Source organism: Strigops habroptila, chromosome 1, assembly GCF_004027225.2.
Source record: "Strigops habroptila isolate Jane chromosome 1, bStrHab1.2.pri, whole genome shotgun sequence".
NCBI classification, from domain to species: Eukaryota; Metazoa; Chordata; class Aves; order Psittaciformes; family Psittacidae; genus Strigops; species Strigops habroptila.
Window position 1 is genome coordinate 47,960,810 of NC_044277.2, and position 27,739 is coordinate 47,988,548.

The window sequence follows — 27,739 nt, forward strand, 5'->3', positions numbered from 1 at the left end:
TCATGTATTTTTTTTAGCTCTATGAATACATTTATGTGGCCTATGTGTGTAAGAGGTTAAACTATTATCAGTGCACCAACAACATTCTTAAGTCTAGGCCATAAACCTGCTGCTCTTCACTACGTTTTGCATGTGTTTGTGCAGGTCTATCAATCATGTGCATGCTAGAGGTAGGCTTTTATAAGATATATATGTATTCACTGACACATAAAGAAACACATGTACCTTTGTTAACATGAGCACATGGACCCTTATAGTTGCGCACATGCTTCATGCCCTGTATGCACTGTAATATAAATGTTGAGCACATCTGTATCATTAAAAGAAACTTTGCCTTAGCTGTTGGGCCCCTGTTACACTTCGATTGTCATAATTCAGAAAGATAACCATTTATTTATTTATTTGAGTTCTGTTATTGCTTGTGCATCAGCAGTGCCTTGGCTTATCAGCAAAGCTCTGGAAATAGTTTGTTAGATGACAGCAGCTGCAAAGCACTCACAAGATCATTAATCACTGAGTTTTTTAGTGTTGCTCCAGTGTTGTCATGGACAATATCATATGTTAATTTCTGACTGATGGACAAATGCAGTTAGCTGTCATCCCACAATAAACAGAAGCTGAAGGATTTGCCAGATGGTAAATTGAAGGTAAATCAAGGGTTGGCGTTTAGCCACGTTTTTTGCTCTGCTTCGTCTTGAAGTTATAATGATGGTTTCTATTGGCCTAATCATCTGGATTGCATGGGCATGTGGATACCTGAGATTTCAAATCTTTCAGAAAGGAATTCTTCCTCTCTGATGGAGGACTGAAGATACTAAAGAACAATTTAGATGCAGGCACCTTTTATAAAACAGGGCTGCGTAGTTTACTATATTTTGTATAGAACTGCCAGTCTGATCTTTAGAATGATACATCAGGGATAGGTTTCTTTTTTAAAGTCTCTGTTAAAAATATTGTAGAAAACAGCACATCTATAGAAAAAAGAACCTGAGACATTTCTAAGGCTCTGTTGCGTTTAGGTCTTCTATATATGCAGTGGGTTATTTTCTTTAGGATAAAGAATACATTATCCAACCTTAGCTTCCAAAAGAATTAATGCAGAGGGTATGTTTATGATCAGAGCTGAAATCCAGGCAAGACCTGAAATCCAGGGGGTTAACCCTCTCCAGAGAAAAGTGCTCCGAGGTTGTTAGTGATTACAGGCAAACAGATTCATGTGGTTTAGATCTTTTTGAAAGGCTTGCAGCCCTCGCAGCCCTTTGCTCCTTGTTGGTAATTCCACACCCAGAGGTATTCTGTCTCCACGATGGACTGTCTATAGACTGTCTGCAGCACCTACTTTCCAGGGCTGTTGTACTGCTCTTATACAATGTTTGTTCCTCTTGGGAACAAGGGCCACTTATGTGATTTTTAAAACAGCTCACCAAAGCTAAGATTTAAGTGAATGTAATGCTATTAAAGAGCAGAGAGCCTTCAGCTTTACATGCCTTCTTTTCTTCCAAGAAAAAAAAAGAGGCCCTCTTACAATTGAACTAACAGAAGTTCATTTTGTTTATAAAGTTCATTAAGGAGCTTTTCTGTTTCATAAGCTAACTAAACCATGGAGCTAAGATGAAAGGTCAGTACACTTAGCTTTTCACTGTTACAAAAGGGGAGAAGAGTCAGTATCCTACCATATTCTTGTCAGCTATGATAGATATCAGAGGAGATTTGGGGATTATTAACTATTACACAGATTGAGTGGGTTGATAGTGTATTTCAATGAATGGTTTTGTTTGTAAAACCCTTCATCCTGATTTGGAGCCCTGCTTCTAGCCTGAGTCTTGGAGAGAAGTGTTAGTGCCACCACTGCACTGTGAGCAGCACAGGAAGGAAGCGATTGGGCACGTATGCTGTTTCAACGGGGGCAGGTTCTTTCACCACATTCCTCACAAAGAGAAGGAAACATGGGAATTTATACCGGCTTCACTACACTAGTGGGATCCCCCCAGACCAAAACTCTTTTTCACAATTTCCTCAGTCTCCCAAAACCCAGGCTTTACTGGTTTTACAGCTCCTCCTGACTTTATCAGGTGGCAAGTTTTCAGGACAGAATTGCAAGGGGAAATGATTAACCTAATAAGGTTCAAACTCTCTTGCCTCCCTTTCCTATTCTTGCTAGTGTATGGGTGTGCAGCTATTGTAACTAGGTGCAACCTCTTTATCTAGATTTCTGTCTGTGGATTTTCGTGTGAATACCACCAGCCCTAAAATATAGGAAGGGTAGTTTCTGATGAGATCAGTTAAATAAGACGTTTCTGGTTTCAGCATTTTCTTAGCTAGATGAATGAAAAAAATCACCCGGGTTACTGTCTCTAGGTTGAAATGCGTTTAGAAAAAATAATACCTTTCTCTTAATGTTAAGCTGCTTGGCATTGTATCAAGTAGAAGGACTTGCATGATGCTAAATTTGTGGTATACTTTGTTTACAGCCTTGTGACCAGTGGAGTTGGAGAAGCTTTGCTTGTTTACACTGAAAGGACAGGCACATAAAGAGGAACCAGATCTAACCAGCTGGAAAAGAGCTGACTTGCAGCCTAGAGATCCTGTCATGAATAAAATGCGGCAGCAGGAATGAAGAAGTTCAACCAAACACGAGGAAAAAGACCTTTTTTTATTATTATTAAGAAAGAAAAACTGTGCTATTATTAGTGCTGGTAAGACAGCAGCATAGTTGGCAGGATGGTTAGGAGCCTTTGTCTCAAAGCACAAGACAAACTATTTCTGATTGATGTGGTAAAGGAAGAACTGCACTGTCTCATGCTGGTGGCTCTGTGTGAGAACCTTTCAGTAGCAGCTTCTTGCAGAGGGAACTGAATTCAGGAAAAGCAGCATCCCCACTGGATGCCTCCAGTTCTTTTGTTGGAAGCTGACAGCAGGTTGTACTGCCATGAATTCAGGATCAGGAAGGATGGATTTTGTCTCCGACTGTTCTGTAAGCAGCAAGCTGCCACACACAGGTCTCTAGTCATGTCGTCTGAGCTGGCACAGTGACTGAGGCCATGGGGCTTCTGGAGATAATCCCCTTCTGGAACTGTGGCGGTTTGACAGCTGTGCAGAATGGGGAAATCAGCAATAAACCTCAGTATCTGTAGCGATTACTGTTTGTGCGTTTTTTCCCCTCTCCCATTCTCCAAGTTTTCTCTTGAACTCTACAAATTTTTGTCAGCTGGAGGGGGTGGAGGGACACATACTGTTCCCAGCGGTGTTTTGTCTCTAAAATTATTGCAAGAGGCAACAAAGATTATGAACCTTGAATGAATGTCATAAAGAGCATAAAGCAATTCATCTCAAGAGTTCTTAAAATAATTTCATTTCTGGTTGCTTAATGAGTGTTAGAAATTAGTCTTGATATATTAGTGCCTGGGAAGGTAATCTACATAATAGTAATACTAAATGCTGAGTTGGTAATATTGTGAGGAAGGCCTACATGATAAAAGGAGTTTGATAACAAATCTTCAGTGAGGAGATTTGATAACAAATCTTCAGGACTTGTCTTACATGACATTAGATATCTGAAGGGTAGTCCCTAAATCTAAGTTGACAGAACTTTCTTCATAGTCAATGGGAGGAGGGGGGTGCCTGCACAGACATGATTCTTCTTGACTAGATCGCTGTGTTAATGTGACTGAAAGACCCTCTGGAAGTGCTTATCTCTGTGTAGATGGAAACAAGGTGACTGGTCAAGATAAGACACATGGCTTTTAGAAGACTACAGTTAGCAGAGGTATATTGTCTGTGTATGTTGCTTCACACTCTGGCTTGAGTCTGAAGTGAGCCATTTTCTTGCCAGGTGGTAAAACTCAGGTTTGGGAAGAAACAAGGAGAGAGGGACGTTCATGAAAGAAACATGTGCTTGAGCTTGAGCACTAGTCCTGAAACCAGCATAAGCCACATGACACAAGGAGTTGAGCCCATACTTATGCCCACCAGTGATCCAAGCCAACCAGCCATGGACCCTCATGGCCTCCGAGTCTGTAAATTCAGACAGTGCTGGAAGCGATGGCTGCAGCACACTGGTGTTCCCCAGACAAGTAGCTCTGCCAGCTAGCCAGCTGTGGCAGTATGGCTGGATCCTTGCCACGCCACCTTCCTGCTGGCTTTGAAGTGACTAGTGACCCTGGGAGACCTCGTGAAGAGAGGTTTTGCAATCATAGCTGGAACACTTGCTGTGGGAAAAGCTCATTGTGTACCTTTCTTCTTGCATAACTTTCAAGGGTAGGCTGCAGTCTGGATTTTTCTCCTTCCTCTCTCTTATCTATGCTGTACCAATAGCAGTGTACTAAAACCAAGAACACCCATTTGCTTTCTTGCTTTCTTTTTTTCAGTGGAAAGCCAGTGGCCAAATCAGTAGCCACAGTTACTATAGCATTTTAATTGCAGAGAGCATGTTTGGGAAGATTGGTTGATTGCAGCAGGCATTGTGTTGTCTGGGCTCTGGGGGAATTCAGTCTCTGCAGCTGCTCAGTTAGTGTCTCCCTGCATAGTAAGTCCACTACCTTTTTCTTTAACTTCATGCATGTTAAACAACACCGAGCTCTTTGCTTCTGCTTTCATTTTTGTGCCTTAGCACAATGTGTTTGCATTTCTAAGAGTCTGCTGGATGTAAGTAAAATACTGCAGGTTTAAATTGGTTGCCACATAAGCAAATCAAGGAAGCGGAGTTAACAGTGAAGTTGGGCTCCTCTGTCAAACATCGCTGGGAAGAAAAAGTACCCTTTGAACTGACCTGACCTGCTTCAGGTGAGGATGACTGCTGTGGCTTGTCAGTCTTGCTGAAGATTCAGGCTAGGGTGGAAGTGGAGCTTGAGGGCCGTTAAAAATCTGTCTTCGCATATATGGAGTTGTCTCAAGGGTGCTAAAGGCATGGCTGTCTTCCTTCTTCCTCAGGCTGTGGCAGAGGTGACAGCAGAGCCAGGATCCAGTGTGGCACCCATCCTTATGGGAGTGCCTGTGAGTAAAGGGCTGCTTAAGCATTGCTAGCAGTGAGCTGTTGGAGAGTTAGCCCTGCTGTAGGGCAAGAGGTTGTGGAGAAAGAGCCCTTTGGAGAGCTTCTGGCTGTGGGAACAAGTGGTGCCTTTGTCAATGCATGTGTGCTAGGGTTGGGATGTCAGCCTGAGCACGGTGAGCTGCAGCAACTGGAAAACCCTGAGATGGCATCTCAGTTGAGAGCGGGCCCGCCATACAAATGTAAAGGTGAGCCGTGGGAGGGCAAATGCAGGAGGACCTTGGCTCCCCACCCCTGCCCTTGGGAAGGGCTGCATTCCCACCAGCGGCACCCAGGGGCGAGGAGACACAGAGGCACCAGTGGCAGCAACAGTCCCAGGCAGAGAAGAGATGACAGCAGAGGGGAAACATGGGGAACACAGGCATGAACTGACCACTTGTGGAGGCTGGCGGCTGGAGGGGATGGGGCAGAACAACCTTGTGATTTCCTGAGGAAGCAGCGGCCTGATCTTTAATTTAGTCCTGCCTCAGAAGGTAGGATACTGCATGGTAAAACACACACTTCAGGGTTGTTATAATGATCTTCAAAGCAGGAAACCTCAGTTCAAGCTTAAGATGGCTCTTGCAATACTAATGAACAGCTATGTTCAGTAATTTAGAGAAGGCATATGCAAGGGTGGATTATTTATATCTAATTGACCTTTTTTCCAGTTGGTCAAAGATAGAAAGTGACAAACACAGAGCTCTGAGGAAGGAGGACTTCCTTTGTCTTGCAAAGATGCAGTGATGCCATTTAGCGCCTGAATGCAAAGCAATGGGCCTGTAGCTCAGCTGGTAGAAGAACCTCTGTTTTTATCAGTACCTGTCCTTTAAGGAACTTACCGTCTGAAGGCTCCCCAGTTCTTGGGCCATTAGCACATGGGACTAGAGAAAGAAAGGGGAGTGTGCTGGTCTTTCTGAGAGGCAGGAGGTCCCTGGAGGCTGTCCCATCATCTACTGGTTTTGATCAAACTTCGCGGACAAAGATGGTTGTGAATCATGTTATACCTTGTTGATCTTCTCTTGCTTACACTTTTATTTTCCAAACATCTTTTTGGGGTTTTCTCCCAGAGTAATTGGTGTGGGGCAAGACTTGCGTTATCTGCTGCAGAGGCACAACTCATGCCTTCCTCATAAAGAGCCTCTACTTAAAGCCAAGTGCCATCAAAAGAAGACTGAAACAGTAAAGCTTCTGGATGTGGGTTACTAAAATGCAGGCAAAAGAGATGCTGTTCTGAAACAATCATCTTCTAGATCTGGCATCTGTGACATATCTTCCAGCAGAAACTGCTATTAAATGAATTAAATGAACCTGATGCTTACCACTGAATTGATTCTGGTTTTGCTTATTGCTGCGTGGCTGTTGTGCTTCGTGTTGGAAAAGAATCTATGCCAATCTTTCAGTACCAGTTTAATAGTGAAACTGGAAATCTGCAGGGTGAGTGATCATAGCAAAAAGCAACAGGAAAAGCTCTTTAAATTGTTTTTTTAAAAAGCAATGGACCTATTAAAATGCTTAGTAAGAGTGAGAGTTCCAATTTACTATTGCTCTTTTAAACAGTGGTGGTGGATGAGTGTGTGTATGTATATATGTATTTATGTTCTTGTTTCCTATCCTCAAACAAAAGGATCTGAAGAATTCAAGAAATGTGATGTCAACACAGGACATGTTTTGAAAAGGATGCTTTTACTAAGTACTGTAGAAAAGTTACTTGCTGGGAGCTATATAGAGTGCTGAGGAGAGGTTTCCTCCAGTTTTATTTTACCTGTAAGCTAAAGGAGATGGTGGGTTGAAGAAAACTCCATAGCAAATTCGTCTTGCCCAGAGCAGAAGCTGAATGAACAGCTTTCAAACAGATCATCTGCTGCTGCAAACCAGGCAACAGGCTCAGTATGAAACTTTAATCCTGTTTCAGAGGATAGACACAGGGACAGGTTCATTTTGTTTGGACAAATAAGGCATGGGTGAGGGGAAGGAGACTGGGGGCATTGAAGGAGATTGGAAAAAATTGAAGCCAAAATACTTTTGTACCAGGAGATAAAATGGGAAGAGATTTGCTTCTGAAAAATGTGTTGCTTATTCATAGGGGTTTTTTTATTAGGGTATATTACAAATACATGTCTGTTTAGTCCTAAAAAGGAATTAGAGGAGTCCATGAAGGTTGTGTAACCATTTGCATATTAATTGCCTTGTTTGAGAAGCTTTACCCTTTTTTCACTATGCTTTGGAAGTGACATTGTGTAAGCCTTGATTTCTGCTAGAAATTTGTCTGGTTTTTTGGAAGAATGCTGGTGGAAAAGTTGTGCTATCTCTTCTTGGTCACCAAGACGAGGAGTGTACCTCCTCCTTACTATCTGGGATAAGAAGCAGTCACACAGTGTTCTTCTACATTTTAATAAATGTCTTGGCTTCCAGAAAAGGTGGGGGTAGCCAGTTGGTGTGTTAAGTTATTGATTTGATGGTATACAAAATCTCTTTGAAAAACACACTGAGAGCATGCTTAGTATATTTTGTCTTATGCTTTGTCATCAAGATTTAAAAACATACAGCTCAGAACTTGTTCAACTGCCAGCATGGTGCCTGTATAGAGAAATCTGTGTACAGAAGAATACAGTAAAACAGGTGTGAGGCACTCTGAACACATGGCAGTGGATGAAATCCCATAACTGCATTCACAGACATGATTGTAGAAGATGCTGCGTAATGTCAGGAACTGAGAGTGTTCAAGCTTTTCTTTCTGCTGTTTGCCATCAGCAGTCCCATACCTTTCATGGCTCCCCACAAATGCTATTTTGCAAGGGAGGGAAACTTGCATTTTTACAGATGAGGCTGGTGAAAAGGTGGACTGATGTTGGTTCAAGTAGTTGAGGTCACTACACCTTGGGAAGCAGATGTAAGGCCTGTTTTCGTGTAGAAGTCTGATCATAGAATCATAGAACCATCGAATCACAGAATGGTTTGTCTTGGAAGGGACCTAGCTCCAGCCTCCTGCCATGGGCAGAGACACCTTCCACTAGACCAGGTTGCTCCAAGCCCCGTCCAACCTGGCCTTGAACACTGCCAGGGATGGGGCAGCCACAGCTGCTCTGGGCAACCTGTGCCAGGGCCTCACCACCCTCATAGTGAAGAATTTTTTCCTACTTTCTAATCTAAATCTCCCCTCTTTCAGTTTAAAGCCATTCTCCCTTGTCCCATCCCTACATGCCCTTGTAAAAAGTCCCTCTCCAGATTTCTTGTCGGCCCCTTTAGGTACTGGAAGGCTGCTGTAAGGTCTCTCCTGAGCTTTCTTCAGGCCGATCCATGTTTACATGTAAACTTCTGATTTCTGTACCCCTTGCTGATGACGAAAGCTGGTATACCAGCAAGTTTGGTTATGTCAGAGTTGCAGGCATCCAGTGCCTTGCAATGACACGTAAGAACAACACCTGCCTGAGACAAGCTGCCTGAACAAACCAATCTTCCAGCACAACCCCTTCTAAACTGATAAGGAGAAAAGTTAATGTTTGGAGGAAATGGATATTCAAATTGAGAAGTTGGTAGTTTGGAGTTATGCTCCTCACGTCATTAGGCAATGAAGATGGAAAGGAAAGGTGGAGAGCTGGGAATGCTATATGCCATGCCTAAGCGCAGGAGTATCACTAAAACCAGACGGATTAACGAGAGTTAAAATGTCTGCTAAGAGGACTATGATTCAAGCATGAAGTTTTTGTTAAGCAGAAATGTTTTGGAGATTTGTGAATGCCCACTGTAAGAATTATGCTGCTGTAATTAGCAGTCACATTGCAAAAGCAGGAAGCATTTGTTGACAGGGGTGAGAAACACCACAAGGCAAATATTTCTTAGACCTTTTGAAAGCGGTGGAGACTAAGTTTGGCTAATCCCCCCCTCTAGCCCTGGCTAGAGATGGGAACCAGAAGGGATTTTTGCTGTTCCTCTATCACGCATGGGACACCAAGGGATGAGCTTTGGCTTCAAACAACACATGGAAAACTTCTCTCAAATCATCTCTTCCTTACTGGTGCATAGGAATTAGTCTGTTCTTTGCCTTCTCAGTGAAGGGGTTCCTGTGCCTCCATACCATTTACCTCCACAAGTTAGCAAGTGAAGTTCATTCAGATTAGAGCAGTCATAAGAAACTTTGTTTGAGACCCTCCATCCCCAAATATCTTCAATCCTGTGGGCAGTCCAATGCCAGCAAAAAGATTATCAGCCTGTTGGCGGGGGTGCTCAGCCTGATCAACACTTACAGTTAATTTTACTCATTTAAGCTGAATGACAGAAGTGCCAACCCCATTCTGGTGTCTCTGGAGATCAAGCTGGAGGTAAAGCTGTATGCACTGCCCTGGATCTTGCTTGCCAGCAGTTAAATGACCCGATCTGCTTGTGTAACACACGTCAGCAGTTAGTGGAGAACAGCCCAATAGCTGTAGTGTAAGAAACACAATAAATATTAGTAGGTAGAAGAACCCAAGTTCTTCTCTTTGCCATCCTGCTTCTGGCTGTCCCACTGCCAAAGACTGAGATCTGCAAATCAGTCCAGCAATGGCCACTTGGAAAACGGAGTTCAACTTTCTTTTAAACATTAATGCTTCTTCAGGTCAAAGTTAATTGTTCTCTCTCATTTAATGAGAGTCTCCAGTTATAGTCAAAGTATTAGAACGTAAGATAGGCACAGAAGCTAAAAATTTCAGCCAGGCAGCTTTTATTTCTTTATTATCCTTGCCTGTTCATACTGTCTTCAGCATGGGTGCTCCTTGGGCTTGTTACTGATGATGAATAAGAACAGACTGTGTGGAGATTAACACAGATGGTTGTAGCCTCAAGATTTGATGAGCTGTAACCAAAGAAAATAAATCTCTACTTTCAAGGAGAGCCTTACACAACAGAATTTCATGTGGCTCAGCTGTATTTAAAGTGGAATATTAAAATTGCTGAGCAAAGAATTGACTGGCTCATGTTGTGAATAGCCGTGTTGTGTGGGTAAGTTGCTTACCACAGCCTCTCAGATGGAAAAAACTCAACTATGTTGTTTTCTTTTGGGTTAAAACAAACAAACAAACCCATAAAACAAACCCTCTGTGATTCAGAAATCTTTGGAAAAAACCTGTAGTTCACCACAGCAAATGGTGAATTGCAGAGGCAGCGCCTCTGAAAATTTTGACAGGGGAATCCTTAACCTCCTGCTACAGAAATTGGTGTAAAAGCTAGAAAATAACTTCTTCTTTCCCTTCAAAATGTCTTTCATGTTTTGTACTCCTCTTGCTTCTGAAAACATGACACAAGGGCACCATTATCGTTCAAACTGCTCTCTGAAACTATGGAAAGTCAGTTTTAAAGGAGCAAGCGCAGTGGAAAACAGCCAAGATGATTGTGTAACCTCTCGCTGCCAGCATATGGGGCTTCAGCAGCTCATGTGAAAACAGGGACAGTTTTCTAGACTAGAGGAAACTGGGGTCTATTGCCATGTTCTGCACTGTGAGTTAATAAACCACATCTTCTTTTAAACTGATGCAAATTAAATCTCCTTATCAATCAGTCATGATACTCAATTCACTTCATGTGGGTTTCAGGCTAGATACAGCTCCCTTAAACAGATGGTTGCTGATGGGAATGTCTTAGGCTGTGACTCCCGCTGGGAGGAGGAAAATAATGGAGCGTTATATCGCACCAGCTCCCAGTCCACTCAATCATTTCATCCGAAGGTAAAGACTGGAAGGGTTTTTATGTTTTTTGGGGAAAGGAGGGAAGCCAACATACTCTTAAAGAGCCAGTATCTTTCATGTTGGTCTCTCTGAGGGACTCCATGACCTCACTTCATGACAAATTCTTTCATGGGCTGGAGATTCAGCTATCTTGCCTTAATAGGAAGGTACAAAGTACTCTGAAATATTTTTGACCGCTCCAAAAATATGTTCCTGCTATAGAATTCTATCATCATTTTCCATGTAATGGTTTAAAAACAAACAACAGAGCAAGACCATGCCATGGGATTTCAACATTCTTAAAAGTTTTGGAGTTTTGAGGGCTTTTTTTGGTGTAGAATCCATTAAGTTTCCATGTCATCATACTGGTTTCTTCTCCTCCTATGTTCTATAGTAGTCTTATATAAAGAACCATACTTACAGTTATGCTAAAAATAAATATTACTTTTACTTTATTGCTCTACTGCAAAAAAAAAAAGTCATGAGGACATGTTATTAAATCAACCAGTAGGTTTAAGAGCAGCAATTCTGCTTGTTTTTCTAGCTTTTTATTTATCTATTTTCCCCCTTAAGAATCCCATTGCTAGGATCTAAGCTCAGTTGCTCTTTGAAAAGTCTGTTCACTGATTTACTGGCTTTGCTCTGTGGACAGCAGCAATCCAGCTGTAGATAGGTTTCCATGTGCCTTGATGGGCTTCTGCAGTGTGTGATCAGGTCTTCAGTAAAGGTTGCTACCATGACTACTTCTCTCTACTCAGCTCCTTATCTTAATGAAACCACAGAATGATGTCCCTGAGACTCCTACCACTTTCTCAAGCCTAGTGATGAGTACAAAAGTGAGGAGAGGAGGCCCGAGTGTCATCAGGTATGTGTCAGATCTTTAAGAAATTAAGGAGAGAATAGCTTGGATGGTTAGCAAATTTAACATCACAGTGATAGATGTCCTACCATATACGTTCAAAAGACCTATTTTATAAAGTATCTGAACTTCCTGCTAGTGAGAAATATTTCAGTTTCTCAGCGCTGTGGCCTTACAGACTTTCATGCTACTCTCCTTTATCTTTCTAATCAAGGATCTGCTTTGGGTCACAGACTGCCGTTTCTTTAATATTTGTCTGTAATAATTGTGCTGCCACCATCAATTAAATTCACCAGATATTTTGCTTCCTGGCCTCCTGCAGCTTTAATCTGAAACTTTCCATTTTCCTGTCCATGGACACCATCACAGCCTGAACAGAGTCCAATTTTCCATTAATGGACACAGCAGTCTTTTAAAATAAATCAGACAAAGGGTGGAGTCTGCAGCGCCGGATGCACAATGTGAAAGAGTCAGCCAGACCCAACTGCCAGCACCGCACCAGTTTCTTTCTGCTTTTCTTTCCATTTACTGAAATAATAAAAGGTGAACCAAAAAAGACATCTAAACAGCAGCAGCCAAGCGAAAAGCACCTAACAAGGAATAAAAGAGGAAACGGGATCTCATAGTTCTTAATCCATCTACATGATCCATAATTTAAACTGTGATATCTGAAATGTTCCTCAGAGAGTAACTCTGAATGCAATGCCTCGCATGCTCCACTGACTGGTAGGGGTCTAACTCGGCATGATGTTTCTTAGGTTAGAGGATATGAAAGATTGGGTACTGGAGAAAAAAAAGGTAGTTTTTTCTTCTATGTAGGTTGTTGTCTAAATTCAACTCCAGTCTGCACAGAAACAAGGTAATGCGCAGGTCGGCCTGGAACACAGATGACAGCTTTCAGAGTCTTGAATTCAGAAAACTCTCAGGCTGTCATGGGAGATGAGCACTTTGAAGTTCCAGTGTTGGCTTGTGTGCATTGTAATCTTTGCCCATGGAAATACCCTAGATGCTGATTGGCATCCAGTCTGCTGCTTATTACAGAGCGTTTCAAGATAGTTTGGAAGATGTTGCTCTGGAAGAAGGCATTACATACTGAGCTTTCAAAAGCATGGTATGTTTTTGAAAGATGTGCCTGAAAATGTCCTAGGATTGCTTATAAGCTTGAGTGGGTCTAGTTTTGGCTAGAAAAAATGCTTACAACTAGAAAAGACTGAAATTGGAGCAACCTACTAATGTTTGGAAATGTGTTGGGCTTTGTCCATCTAAAATGTCTTTAAAATGATTTATCATGCTTAGATGTTTCATTAAAATTCCTGCGCTCCATAAGGAGCTACAGTGCAGTTAGGCTGTGGGTTGCATCATGAGAGGTCAGAGCAGAGACCTAGCCCTCCCTGAATAGCACCTCACTTTTGGCCTTGAAGATGGAAGGAATGTTGCTAATGATTGCATTTCAGCCATGCTGTTCAGCACCCTTTTAGTCCTTTCACAGCTAGTGCAAGAGAGGTCCTTTTCTTAAGAAGTAATGATGATGATGACCATAACAGTGATGATGAAGATGATGATGACCATGTCAAAGATGATAACGATGAGTGGGTAACGTGAGCGTTAGACCAACTCAAATGGCAACAATTCAGTCATTTTTGCTCTGAGTGGGACGAGAGCAGTTTAGAAATAAAAGCCTTTTATCCATCTATTTAAAACTTTGCAACTACTATGCTTCTACATTAGGTTTTCATCTTTTTAAAAACAAAACAATCAGGCTTCTTTGGTTGCCAGCAGAAAATACCTCTGGAAACCACAGACTCCCATTGTTTTCTGCACATTTATAATTTCATGAACCCTTCCTCCCTCCCTCACACAGACTGTTGTCTGCAATGCTTCTGAATCTATTCCTGGTGTGTTTTTTCCCTCCCCATCCACAGGGGCTGTTTAGTCAAGATCACGTTGAGGTATGGAGGGGTGGAAGAGGCTGTCACGAGTGCTGCTTTACCAGCCAGGGACTGCCATTGCCATGCATGCTCCTTGCAAGGAAGGGAATAGACCAGCACATAACACATCTCTTGTGCTTACCATTTGGTAAGCTTTTTGTTTAGCATTCTAGAAATGTGTTGAGATTTGCCATCTTAACTACTTATTTTAATTTGTGTGCGTGTAATGATTGGCTAAGTGTGAGAGAAGGAGAAAGAGCTGAGACCTGTGTGCTCCCAGGGGTTCTTAATACACAAACAGAAAGACAGAAATTTAGGGACCAGAATAGGGAACCTTTTATTTTCTGGTGTGAAACACCAAAAGCTGATGCTGTGCCCATCATTCTCATGCTGCAACACAATGCCTTTGTCCTTTCTAAAACCAAGCACAGTGCAGCCATGAAGGCAACATATTAATTGGTGTGGCAACAGAGGAGAAGCAAGTGGCTTGAGGTAGTCTAGATGTCTCCAAACCTTTCCTATATCTGTAAGGTTCTAGCCTGAAGAAAAGCTGTTTAAAGCTCAGTCTAAAAACTAAAGGAAAATCCCATTATACCCTCTCCTAAGTAAGTGAACAGAATCCATCCCCGGTAAACCAGTCTCTGTGAACATGGAATTTATTACTGGTTTGTAAATAAACCCTTCTGCCTCTTCATCCTCTTGCTCTCCCAAAGTAAGTCAACTCTTTGAAAGTCAACTCTCAAAGTAAAAACCCTCCAGTTGTTGGTAGAGAAAAGCAATGGAGAAGAAGGAAACTTGCCCTTCATGTCTGTATGTGCTTGGAAGGAAAGGAAAATATAAACGCTAGTCATATGGGTGCTGATTGAAAACAAGGGCAGTTTAGGTCTTATGTCAGTGTTCTGAAAGCCTGGCTTGCACAGCTTCTTCCTGATTGGATGTACCCACTGATGTTAGCCAAGGCAACACTTCACTGTGCTTGGAAGCTCTTGGAAAAGGATAATTTTCTTGCCTCTCCTTTCTCCTTATATCTTATCTAACTAAATGCCAGAATCTTGTTAATAACAGCTGCTGCTGAGGACCCCCCAATCCCAGAGTTCCCATACGGGAAAGATTTCAGTTTCAGTTAGATGAAATACTGACTATTTGAAGCCATTTTTTGAATGGCTTCAAAAACTTATTAATTAGTCACCAATGAAATTTGACTGCAAACTCGAAGGCTTCTTCTGGTTTGAGGAATTAAATCATGGAGCATGATTGAACAGTGTAGCAGAGACAAGGGTCCTAGCTGGTTTAGGATGATGCTCAGCGAAAACATGGAAAGGGGTGTATACATAGAAAGGACAAATTAATTTGATAGTAGCCAATATTTAGTTCTCACTAAAGGAAGGAAGTGCTTGACTGCTCAAGTCAACAGTACCTTCTTGGTCCCCTCCACCTTGCTTTAAAGGTATACAGGCCATTTTCCAGGATCACAGCTCCTGCTCTTTCCTGGTAGCACACTATAAGCACTGCTTCTCCTCTCACTCTTGGTCCTGGTATTTGCTGTCGGGGTCTGGGCAAGGTTTACTTTTATAGTGACTGAAAAGCTCTCCTCTGAGCCCATCTGGACCAGCAGGCCTCAGGCTGAGGCAGGGAGCTTCCGGCTCTGTAAGCTCACAGTGAATCATAGAATCACAGAATGGTTTGGGTTGGAAACGACCTTAAGATCATCTAGTTCCAACCCCCCTGCCATGGGCAGGGACACCTTCCACTAGACCAGGTTGCTCAAGGCTCTGTCCAACCCGGCCTTGAACACTGCCAGGGATGGGGCATTTACCACTTCTTTGAGCAACCTGTGCCAGTGCCTCACCACCCTCACAGTAAAGAACTTCTTCCTCCTATCTAACCTGAACCTTTTTGCTTGTGTGCAACTTTCCTTGAAGGGATGGCACCTGAGATTTCTTTTCCTTCCCCCCCCCCCCTTCACTACAAAGTTTACAATGTAAGATCAACAATTTAAGTTCAGATCTGCCTCCCACACTCCTTCCTTCCCTCCTGAAAGGTGCAACTTGGGACGGATTTCAGCCGCAGCTAGTGATGTTGGCATTGTTGATGTGATTGCTCAGTCTCTCACCTTGCAAAACTACTTTTACCCTTTTTAATTTGAATGTTTAATGTGGGGGCTGGTGCCAAAATCCTTTAGCATGGTGGGAGGGTGTTACTGTCTCCTATCAAGTTACTCCTCACTGCTTCCAGGGAAGGCTTATGCTGTGGTCTCTATCTTAGGAGGCTGGAACAACTAGCTTTGTTGTTCCATTTCACTACAGACTAGCCCAAAGAAGCCATTGTTTGTTTGTGAGTAGTTTTGGAAAATGATTAGTAAGGCATTTTTCTGTGTATTTGTATGTTCTGCAGTCTGTGTAAATCCAGCTGATGTTTGTATTGCCACAAACACGATTTACAGCTGAGGGGCTCTGGAGAACCCGGTGGTGGGTGGAGGTAGGGAGCCAAACCTTTTGCAGAACTTCACTAATGTGGAATGAAAATGGGTGTTTGGTGACAGCACCTAGCTAGGTGTTGGATTTAAGGGGTGTCATGGGTGGGAAGAAATAGCTTGAACACCAACAGGTGGTGGATAATTGGGGGTGCGCACATATATGTTCAAAACTGAACTTTCAACCTCCTAAGCAGAAGCTGCTGCTTGTGAATTACAACTGGAAAGGGGGCCAGCTGTAAATTTTACTACCACCTGGAGTAAATCCCACGTTCTCCAGTGAACAAGGGGTTGCGAGACACAAGCAATGCTGAGGAGCCTGCTTGTGTCTTGTCCTTCTGCACACCAATGGCTGGGCTGGGAGACCCAGGGCCTGGCAGCTGGAGGACGAGCTGGTGCCAAAAAGGTCTTAAAAAACACCAACAAACCCAAAACAGGGGTCTGGGAAGAAGAAGATTAAGATCTTAGCTGGAGGAAAGATCCTGGAAGTGCAGACTCTTCAGGGAGATGAGTGCCAGGAGATGGCAAGGGCCCTTGGGCAGTCCCACCATTGGGTTATTAATAAGCAGCTTTATGTCCCAGAGGAAGACAAAACCAAAACCATTTAACACATACAGATGAGAGAACAAAGCCATTTTACATACTGTCACTGGTGGAAAAAGAGTCTGGGGTTTCAATTTTTTTAAAACTTTTATTTATTTTTTTAGAAAAGGAATAAACTCTGCATGGTAGAGTGTACGGTATCATTTCAGAACAGAACAAGTGATGTGGAATGGATTATTTTCCCAAACAATGTAAAGTTGAACCTAAAATCATTTGTAAATCAACACTCATTACCATGTAAGACAAAGGAAAACAATCAACATGGGTTTTGTTTGGTACAGATTTCCTCTACCACTTCAGCCTGAATTTTCCCAAGGTTGGGGAGGAAAGGGGGGCAAATCCTGCCCGTTGTCCTAACCAGAATTGTACTGACCAAGCTTTGTGCTCTGAGATCTAGCATCATATGGCTTTATATATGTTCCTAAGTGAACAGTGCAACATCATCACCATCTTAAGCGTTTATTCCACATTCAAACTGTAACTGAACATCACTCGGAAACCCTTTTCCACCCCCAAAACAACAAGAACAACGACGAAAGCAGAAAGTCTCCAGCAATCAGATTTCATCCCAGAAATCTGTGTAAACTGTAGATCAGGGTTGGGTAGCAGCACAGAAGACAAAAGATGTGACAGTGTGATTCAATAGTGTCTCTAAAGACTACTGTAAGACTGTCATTCTTTAGTCTGCATCTTGCAATCACAATTTGCTTTTTCCCTGCAAATAGTATAAAGCAATGTAAGAAAAAAAAAAAAATCAGACTCAAAACAAAAGGTAGAAGCCTTTACGGAAAGGTAAAGCATCTGCTTAGCCTTGAGTGGTTGCTATTAGAAACAGATCTCTCTAATCAGAAGCTAATCTTGAACGTATATACACGATTTTGGTGGAAAGGGATGCAGACAAGGATGGGAGCCCTCCTAGCAGACCTGCAGGCCTGTAGGTCAACACTATGCTGCCTTTTTGAGCTGAAGAAACAGGGCAGATACAGGCATTAGGCACGCTCCGGGCTCTTGGCTCCTCTGTTCCTTGGCTCAGAGGAGGAGGAAGAGGGAGCAGGAGCACTGGCAAGGGCCCCCTCTCCTTGCTCTGCAGCCAGGCGAGTGACACATGGGTTGCAGCGATGTGGGGCATTGCACTAAGGAGGTTAAGGGCACGCTTCTGTCTTTACCCCCTCTTCCCCAATCCTGTTGGAATGTATCTATATCTGTAATTACATAAGTATTGACAGTAACTGTAAGCTAGCATAGTCACCCTCCCCCTTAAAATGGAGGGAGAGCAACAGCATCAAACAAATTCCCACTTGTCCTGACGTGTAACCTTTCCAGATCCTATAGAGCAATCATATGCAGGCATTTTTCATACTAGAATTTAAAGGAGTCAAAGCTGGTAAAGAAACTGGATGTTTCCTGGCCTAACTGAAGGAAACAATAGAACTGATTAAAGCAAGAGCGAAAGAAAGTAAGCATTAGTGTGTTTGTATCTTCTGGTATGTCCCACTTCTCTATGCTCTGCTCACAAGCCCTTTCCATACTCTGAGCAAGCACTCCCAAACTTAGAGAGGTAAGGCTTCAGCTAAAATCTCATAGTTGAGATTATAATTTATTTTATAGAATTACCATAAATGTAAGTATTTGACTTTGCCAGATACATGTGGGGCATGTGAAGGGCAAGGTTAAGTGAACCAGCACAGGAGAAGATTGGACAGGGGTGTAATCCCACAGGATTAACAGCAATCAAATGATGTCCATCAGCACAGCGTTAGCTTAGTGTGTATGTAGCATTGAGGGGCCTGGATGAAACCCTCCAGATTTCTGGGTGTCCAGTCAGAACCAGGGAAGCTGCAAGAAGTTTTACTGTAGAACTCCAGTACTGAAATGTCTAAAGGGGCTGGACCTCTAACTTCAATGGGCACTGATTTTAGGTTCTGCACAGTCAATTCTAGTTAAAACCCAAACCTTTAATAGCAGATGCCCCTGGTATTGGAGGCTTAAGACACCTGTTATACTGCTGAGCCCTACTCTTTTTTCTTTTTTTTTTTAATAAAACACTGTTTTAAGATAGAGCACAATAAATGTGCTTATTACGCACTCTAACATAGAGCACAGAAATACAACACTACAGAGTGCAAGTCTAACCATCTCCACAGTGGGAAAAGTGCGAAGGTTAAAAATATGCATGTGGCTTAACACAAGATATTTTTAAAAAACATGACATGGAAATCTCATACTAATGCTTTCGTCTTTATCACAAACATGACTGAAAACTTAAGGTCAGTTGCTGATCCTTCTCTCATAGTAGTAGTAGTGTAATCCTTTCAAATGTACAATGTGTGAAAGATCAGAGAATAAAAAAAGCCCAAGTGTCCAAAAATGATCCCATTTACCACTTTTCCAGTAGTTATGTTTTTCAAGAAGTAAACACGTAAGGTCACCTTGATCTTAGCCATCGGTAACTGAGACACTTGGAAACAGCTAAGCCAACCACCTGGACTGAGATCAGTTCGGTGTCGCACACGCACACACACACGAGTACACACACAAACACCCCACAGGAAAAAGTGCACTTTCAATTGCTGATACAAAAATAGATTGGCACATTCTTTTTGACACAGTGAAGATATCCTCTTTAAAAGCTTTTTCACTTTAAGAAGTCCTCTGGGAACTTGCAGCAGGTCGGTAGAAAAAGCGCTATGAGAATGCACTCATGTGGGCTTCCAGGGTTTGTGTGACGGAGAGAAGGGTGGTCATGGAGGCTGCCCTTCTAATTTTTGCCTACTTTTACGGCTGCAGTCCCCACAGATAGGGCCAGTCACCACCCAGTTTCAGCACGTTAACCATTTACCAACAGCTCAGTCTTCACCTGCCTTGAGAAAGTAACGATAACGTAAATCTGTCAAAGCTGAGAGTCTTGAGTCAATGCAGTATTTCCTATACATTGTCGGAAAAACTGTTTTGGGGAGAGAGAGAGTGAAGTGTCAGGAGTCTGATTTTGCATTTCCAGTAGTAACTGCGGCTCAGGAGAGCCAAGCGGGAACAGTCGGGAGCCCCTTCCCCGCTGGGCAGCCAGTGCTAGGAGTTCTGCACCAAGCGTCTGTAGTGCGGCATCACTTCGTGCTCGGGAAGGTGGAGAGCAAACTCCAAGGCCACCAGCACCGGGAACTCGAAGGCAATCAGCTCTCGCCTGTTCAGCCGGAACTTCTCTTCCAGTTTCTGCAAGGACAGCCGAGGAAACAACAAAGTCTTTGTGAATGAGGATATGACTTTCTAGTGCTTTCTTACACATGACATGACCCAAAATACGCATGCTGCTGTCACTAAACCTGTGTCACACTGGACTTGCATGGCTCTAGGTTTAGAAAATGAGAGCAGGATGAACTGGATGTACCGATTCCTTAATGTGAAGGTGAACTCACAAAGCTTAGCCAGCCATGCTGTTTCTGACACGTTCACCATTTCGCTCATTCCACCTCCAGCAGCTACATCTTCTAATGATCATAGTTATTACCACTGCAGGAAGAGGAAACTCCTGCCTTCATGCAAACACTGAAATCACTTGTGTAATGGAAGACATGCGTCTGCCCACAAACTTCCTGCACTGCTTGAAATCACTAATTTTCCTTTCAGCATCAGACTGGGTTACAACACCCCATTGGGGAAATTATTTCTGCTACAATTAGATATATTTGATCTTAATACCTCAGTTGTCATCTGCAACAATTATAAGAACAGCAAGTAATAGAAACTACTATCCTCAAGGGAGGATAGATGGGTTTCATAGTTGGCTTTCTGCTGTATTGTACCAGACCTCCCATCTGCTCTGCTGTTCTCACTGGATTTGGATGCTACAAGTAGGCAGCCAGCTGTTTAGGGATATTTGCCTCCCTCCCTTCTTATCATCTCCCTGGCTTGCTACTTCTCTGCCCACTATGTCTGTGGAAAAACTCAATGTGTCTTAAAGATGGATCAATATTTTCGGACAGCGAGAGAGGCCAGATCTTCCAACTCCCACTGGGTTGACTCTTTTCCTGGTTATTCAGAGGGCTTTCTAACAAACTGATTGTCAATCCAACTCTGTGACTGTGACAGAAGGGCATGAGTCCAGTCCTGCCCCCCAATCAAGTTCCCACGTCTCTTCAACTGAGTTGGTCATAGCCAAGTACCCAGCTACGTGCCTAACTATCTGTAGTATTAAATCGGATTGGTATCTCGGTGCTTGCAGAAGATTATGGGCTAACACTCCCCTCTGTTAATATTTTTATATGGAGTGGCTGGAAGACCAAACACCGTACTCTACAAAAAAACAGCTGGGGTGAGATGTTCTGATGGGAACACTTCTTTAGGTTTTCTTGCCCAAAAGCTTAACTTGATGAAAGAAATAAAAACCTGTTAGTCTATTAGACTCCCTCTGAAATTAGTATTTACATATATCTCTCAAAGGAGAGTCCTGCTGACATTCTTGAAAACATAATAAAAGGCAAAATGAACTTCCTGAGGGTTAACTTTTGACTTGTGTTTACAGAATGGTGGTCAGATACCTCTCAGACCTCACAGTATCTGACACCAGGGTTTTCAATCACATCAAATGAGCTTCCCACACCTCTGCAGTGACATTGATCCCTACTACTTCCACATAAATGTATAACAAAAAAAGGTATTTAGTTGTCTGTACAGCTGGAAACCTAAAGGACAGCATGACCACTGACAAGCTGGCTTGAATAGACCACATACTGGTATTTCATGTAGAAGGAACACTGGAAACCTATGGATACGTACATCTATAAGATGCTTGACTTCATGTTTTCTGAGGTCACTGCCAATTTTGGCTGCTAAAAGAACACAGGCTCCAGCACAAAGCTTTCTATTCTGCTTGTTCAGCTTCCCCTTGAGAGCGAGCTTCTCAAAGTAGACAAAGGCCATGGCCACTGTGGGCTCTTCAAAACCACATTCTTCTTGAGCAAGCTTCCGCATTTCTCTCTTCAAGCTGAGTAAAGAGACCAGACAAGTATGCTGTGAACTGTGTTTTAAAGCATTTATTTCATGGTAAGAATTATCCTTTCAGAGATTCCTGATCAGTCAAATGGAGGGGAAAAGGAAAAGATAATTTACTGGGCATAGAAAAAGATAATTTACCTTTATGCTCTGTTTTAGGGACACACTTTACGGCACATTTTGAACTCGCCCTTCCCCTTCACTGCCCCCAGAAAGTTGTGTCACACTATAAAAGCAACTGAAAAGCTTTGACGTTTTCAGCAACAGTATTTCATCAGAGGTCTTAAGCTGCATACAATTTATTTAGTAACAACAGCTTGGTTGCTTGTGCTTTATATGCAGCTTTGCTGCTGGTTGCGGTTGGTCAAATCCAAACCGACAGTCTTCCCATGTACTGCAGTATTGTCTGGTTACAGAGCAACGCGGCTCAGTGTCCTTCTGGCCACTTCAGTCAAATGAAATTATCATTACTTCAGTGAAGCAGTATGTCTAGCCTGCTACATTGGAAACAGCGATGAAATACTACAACTCTGCTGTGAAACTGACCACCTGTTTTGCTTCTAGCCATGCTCTTGGACAAGGCACAGAAGTCAGCATTTCTCTTTCCTCAGTCTCTTTCTTAAGCTAAGTGCCATGAACTTAGAGACTCTGTGTTAGTTTTCTGGGTATTTTAGTATAGTGCATACCCAGCTTGCATTCTCATCCCTTTAGATGTTGCGTTTGACACCTGACTGGTGTGTGTCTGTACGCTCCTCTATCTTCTTTACTCAGCCCACTAATCAAAGCAATCATCTGACTTATTCTGCACCTCACTGCTCCTGGAAGATCGACTAGTGCTGTGCTTCCCCTCATGTACAGCAGCAATTGCACTGAAATGTGAGACAGCTGCATCACGTTGCAGCCTTACCAAGCTTGGCAATGTACCTTCTTATTTTACTGAGGGTTAACTTGATGTGAGGGAACTTCTCCTTAAAGGTCTCATTCATGTCCTTCTTGAGATCTGATGGCTTCACATAGTCTATGACTGTGGTCTGTAACACATGGTCAAGAGAGAATTACTCTTTTAGTTTGTAACAAAAACATCACGCAATTCCCAAAAGCAAGGAATACCAACCAAGTCCCAATGCTTTCAGTAGAGGGGAAAATTAAGTCTGAATTAAGGCAACAATTTGTGACTGCTCCATCAGAACAAGTGACCTGAAGTCTGAGATGACCATTCAGCACAAGCCTTGAACAATACACACCTTATCAGGATCCTCTAGGTATTGCTAAGAGTGAATTTAAGCTAAATATGGGTGGATAAAACCTAGCTGAGAAGTCTTGTTAAACCAAAAAAGACCATCACAGTAACTGATTTGACAACCAGATTTTGTGTGCATATGTCCATGCGGTTCTGAGACTTACTGTGAGTTTCTCTCACACTGATTCTTCAGAGGAACTGCCGGTACAAACTGTTGACCACCAAGATAGCATACATTTGCTTGCAGTTTTTTTCAATAATTAAAATAGTATATGGAAGGACTTCGGGAGGAGACAGAGTAATGGCTCTGCAGAGCAACTGGACAACTCTTGTCACCCAACTATGTTCTTGTCTGGTTCTGAAATGAGCATGAAGTGGAGTAAAACACCTAACTTTTCCTGCACTTTATTTAGGAGATATAGTACTGAAACAACAATGGATAATTAAAGCAATTTAAAAGAAAGCAGAGCATGTGTTTCCCCTGAACAGCACACAGCAGAATTTGAGGTAAACGTATTGTAATAGAGAGGAAAAGAACAGCTTCTTGACACAGGGTGTTGTGAGGGTCATACATGTTCTAAAATGTGGGCCATTCTGCTACCTGATTTGCAATGTGAGAACCATTATCTGTCCCGATAAACTGCTCCCCACTACATCCTGGCAGGTAATTCTTCTGGGCAGCTGTTGTCCCAAGTATAAATGCTTGTGAGCTCTCTCCAACACAGCTACGTGTTAAAGCATTAGTCCAAACTTTGTTCAGTAAAGAGGATAACTTCTTAAGGAAATTCACTATTAAGGAAAGCTGCCAGTTTCAAGGAATTGTCAAAAAGGAGAAAGTCACATCAACCCTCTGCAGCCACCCCTGCTGCTCTGCATGCATACAGATGAGCTTGAGCGCAGGTCCAGGCAGACACTGCAGTGCCACTGAGGTTAAATATTCATATGCTGTCTTGATGCTGAGGCAGACAATGCAGTACCTTGCCTGGATAAAAAAGAGCGGAAAAGACAGGGAGAAGAAACCTTACCCTACCCAGGGATGGAGGGAAAGGCTTCAACTGAATGTGTGGGTCTGCCTGGTTTTAATCTTGATGAGGTTGGAAGGATATATGCATGCATTCATGTGGCTGTGGCTCTTCGTTGCAGAAAGCTTCTCGTGGCAGGGCTCAGCCCTCTGAAGCAGGAGAATTAAGATCTTACCGATTACTCCTCTCCTTTCTTTCCCTGTGACACCGCTGCCTGTCTGCCTACTCTTTGGTTTTGCTGCTAGAGGATCATCAGCAAGTTGGGTGCTTCTGACACACAGATAAACTGGGAGTTTTATGTGGTTTTAGGAGGGTTCCTCTTAGTACTGCTGTAAAAGGACTACTAAAACAAGCCACATAACGTAACTCAGACCAGTGCCAACTGCTATTCAATGTACAGAAGCATCAGTCCATGGTGCTTACTTACAGAGTCAAGAGATGCTGAGCACATAAAGGTTACCTGATATTAAATCTGAAGATGATTTTAGTTACTAAATCCAAAGTTGATTTCAGTTACTACCAGCATTTTTTGGTTGTCTTGGGCAATCCTAGAAAGAGTGAGCTCTCTCTTACTATGCAAAGCTACACTACACCTTATTCCGTGCTTTACTGCAAACCTAACTGCCCATTGTTTGCTTTCCCTTACCACAGAGCTCCTTAGTTTTATCTTAATTATCTCCCTCAAAGTGATTATGTTTTCTTCTGGCAGACCTGCCTTTGACTCTCTCTAGGTAATCATCCTCCCTTGCACAGAGAAGGAGGATGCAATCACAAACCAACCTCATGTGCACAACAGAAACCAGTTCACCGCAGACAGGGCTCAGCAGCGGAGGGAGGTCTTGGCCATCCTCTGGACAGAGCTGAAGGGCTGCACACAAACCATGCTGGACAGCACGTTTCTGTTGCTTTCACCTCTAGCAAGCAGGTGCCAGTGTGACCCCAGCTCTGCGGGCAATGGTGCAGAGGGGCAGAGGGCTCTGCCACACACCGCTGGGGTGCACCTTTCCCCACAGCTGCCCTGCAGTCACTGTCTGCTTTACCTGGGGCTCTTCCAGCCCATGGGAGGTTTGCCAGAATTCAGCTGAAATTCTCTTTAGAAGGAGAAAAGCTCTTTGTTAAAACTGTATTTAAAGCAAAGCACTCCAAGGCTTGAGAATAAGCAGAGGGCTTAAAACTGAAAATGGTAAGGAGGTATGGCTATTTTTAAACAGAGAGATTTGTCAGTTTTGTCCTGTTGATAACAATCTCCCCCCTCCAGTACTCCGAATATTGCTGCTTCCTGCGAGACAACAGTCTCTATGATATAAATCACAATAATGAAATCCAGATGAAAGCTGGTGCGTGCTGGTTTTGATTCATGTAACAGGATAATGGCAGCATGTTTGAACACACTGGCTCTAAGGCAGCTGTCTCAGCTTGTCAGTGCCATGCTGGAGAGTGCAGCTAACTGCCCTTATTCTCAAGAAAAGGAATTGTGCAGCTTCTTTTTCCTTTTTTTCATTTCCCTTTGACTTTTTTTCATAGCTGCTGGAGAAGCCCGACTTGGTTTGAGCAGAGGGATCCTCTTTGCCTATAGCTGATGCCTATAGAAATGCATGCATCGGGGAACCTGCCCACCAGAGAATCAGGCAGCACAAAAGACCCCAAACATGTTACCTGTTGACAGGTAATTTAAAAGCAGCGCTGAATTAGTGTCTGCTGAGTGACTGAATCAGCTACCCCTTCTAACTGGGTACCCAAGCATCTCTCTCACTGTCACACCATGGCTGGGGCACAGTACTCACAAGGCTACATAGAAATCCCAGTCCCTGACCCTACTCCTGCACCGCACAAACAGCTCGGCACTGGGCAGCCACCCCCCAGTGCTACCCCTGCCCATGAGGGATGGAGCGGAGGAAACTTCTGGGGTGGCCCAGTGACCCACAAGGACCAGCTGGGACCTGACATGGGAGGGCTCTGACCTAACAGCATCTTTTGCTGCCTGCTCTCTGCTCAGCATTTACGCTTCTCTTCTCTGTTTTAGGCCATTTCATGGTGCTTGAGCTGCCCATGAGTCCCAACCAAAGCTGACACGTTGAGGAGAAGTCATGACTGTTAACAACATGGATTTTTGTCTGTCTGGAACAATGCTGGTATTGCCCATGTAGGAGCACCCTTCCAACACTGATGCCCCAAATTTTATGAAGGGTTTGCAAATATTTCCCTAAAAGGAGCATAGCTTTTTTCTATACAAACTTGCTTTCTTACACATAATGTTATTCCCTCCCAGGCAGGCACTCTGCACTCCCAGAGCTGTCAGGCACACAAGCAAGGCACTAGGAACTACTAAACTGTCTCTCTCATACTCCAATCTTGAATGTTTGTAACTTCTGTCATCCAGAAACATCTGTCTTGTTTCTCACAGCTTATTTGCACAAAATGCATTTCACTTCAATATTCAGCAATACTCCTTCCTGAGCTCTGTTCATGTTCTCTGTATACAAATCTGTATGTGTATATTTTAGTTTGCCGATGGAAGTTGCACAAGACAAATGAAAGCCTTGATATATGGTAGCTGACAGATGCCTGGACAACTTGATGAATGCTTTGGCTGGAATCTGTACTCTGCACACTTTTTGCATGGCTGGCAGTTTTGAACTTGGAGGTTAGTTTGTGTGTTATCCACAAGCATTTTCAAGCAGCTGCTTTCTCACAGGAAAGCTGTATATATAGTTTCATAAATATGGGAGGAGGGAGGATGCCTGAAATGGTTGGAAGGACTGGCAAGATGAAATATTGTTGAAAATAAATCCTATTTTGGCACGCTATCAATAAAAGATGATCTAGCCTTGGATGCCCCTATCTCCTGCTTAAGAAGGATAAAATGAGAATAAAATAGGTGAATAAAATGGAAGATATAAGATAGGCTCTCTTCAGCTGTCATTACTGTGTACCCCTGATAAATCTACTTCACAGAGAGCAGACAGGGGACTGATGCCTTTAACAGACTTTCAGTAGGTCAATGGTAAATTCTCAACCATATAACAAATGAAAAGAAGTCAATGACTGTGCACTGCCTACATACCACAGGTGACCAGTAATGTACCTATGGACTGTCAGCAACCAACTTCATATACTTATGGCTGAAGATGCATATACATGGAAAATCCTGATAGAGCTTAAAACAGTGATGGAAAACTGGAGTGACTCCTTATGCATAATTAAAGTAAAAAGAACCACAACAAGAAGAAAAGGAAAGGGGAACCTAAAGATGTTTCTGTTGTTAGATAGTTATTAACATTCAAGGCTCATAAACGGAAAGATTTTGAATTTTAGAATCTCAAAACTGCCTCTTTGAATTAAAGTACATGGAAGGGCACCAGTTTATTTTATGCAATTAACACACTGGAATCATTCTCAATTAATGCAGAGTGTCATTGTTACAAAACAGTTGTTTATTGGAGTCTCAGCCAAATCTAGCATCAAATGCATAGAGCACAGAGTTTAAATATAACTATACACCACCACTGCAATCCTCTGCTCTGTGAGACTTTCAGGTACAAGGTCAGCAGCTGATAAAAATGCAATTTGGAGATGCTTAATTTACAACTACGGAAGCAGCTCAAAGAATAGGGTGACGGCACTGAAGGACACTGTCTGTAGCTGAGTACTCCTGACCTTGATGCTGCCTGTGAAAGACAGAACAGGGGAGCAAGAGCCCGAATACGCTGTATCATCATGCAGAGCTTTTGTTAGGCTGAACAGCCAGGGCAGCAAGCAGTTCTAATTTTAAAATCACACTGAAAAACTAAGCTGTAATAACACAGCCTGGCTGTGCTTGACACTAGTGCAGTACCTGGCAAATGCAGGCTGACAAGAGCTGTAAGAGCACTGCAGACTTTTGCTACAAGCTTTTTTGAT

The 27,739-nt window shown here is 42.9% G+C and overlaps 2 protein-coding genes across 7 annotated transcripts in view; one reads left to right on the plus strand and one right to left on the minus strand.

Annotated features, from left to right (window-relative positions):
* TMEM241 (transmembrane protein 241) overlaps positions 1–3,138 on the plus strand; it is a 73,608-nt gene extending 70,470 nt beyond the window's left edge. For 4 of the 5 annotated variants that reach the window (XM_030505869.1, XM_030505878.1, XM_030505889.1 and 1 more), the window contains one exon: positions 2,472–3,134. In XM_030505869.1, the coding sequence (XP_030361729.1) occupies positions 2,472–2,532 (61 nt within the window). In that variant the 3' untranslated portion in view covers positions 2,533–3,134. Of the gene's footprint in view, positions 1–2,471 lie in introns of all 5 variants that reach the window. The other variant, XM_030505898.1, reaches the window with a different exon arrangement.
* Positions 3,139–16,659: 13,521 nt separating this feature from the next.
* CABLES1 (Cdk5 and Abl enzyme substrate 1) overlaps positions 16,660–27,739 on the minus strand; it is a 70,402-nt gene continuing 59,322 nt past the window's right edge. For both annotated transcript variants that reach the window (XM_030505930.1, XM_030505922.1), the window contains 3 exons: positions 22,502–22,608; positions 21,362–21,569; positions 16,660–19,798 (listed from right to left, as the gene is read on the minus strand). In XM_030505930.1, coding sequence (XP_030361790.1) covers positions 19,658–19,798; positions 21,362–21,569; positions 22,502–22,608 — 456 coding nt within the window. In that variant the 3' untranslated portion in view covers positions 16,660–19,657. The remainder of the gene's footprint in view (positions 19,799–21,361; positions 21,570–22,501; positions 22,609–27,739) is intronic.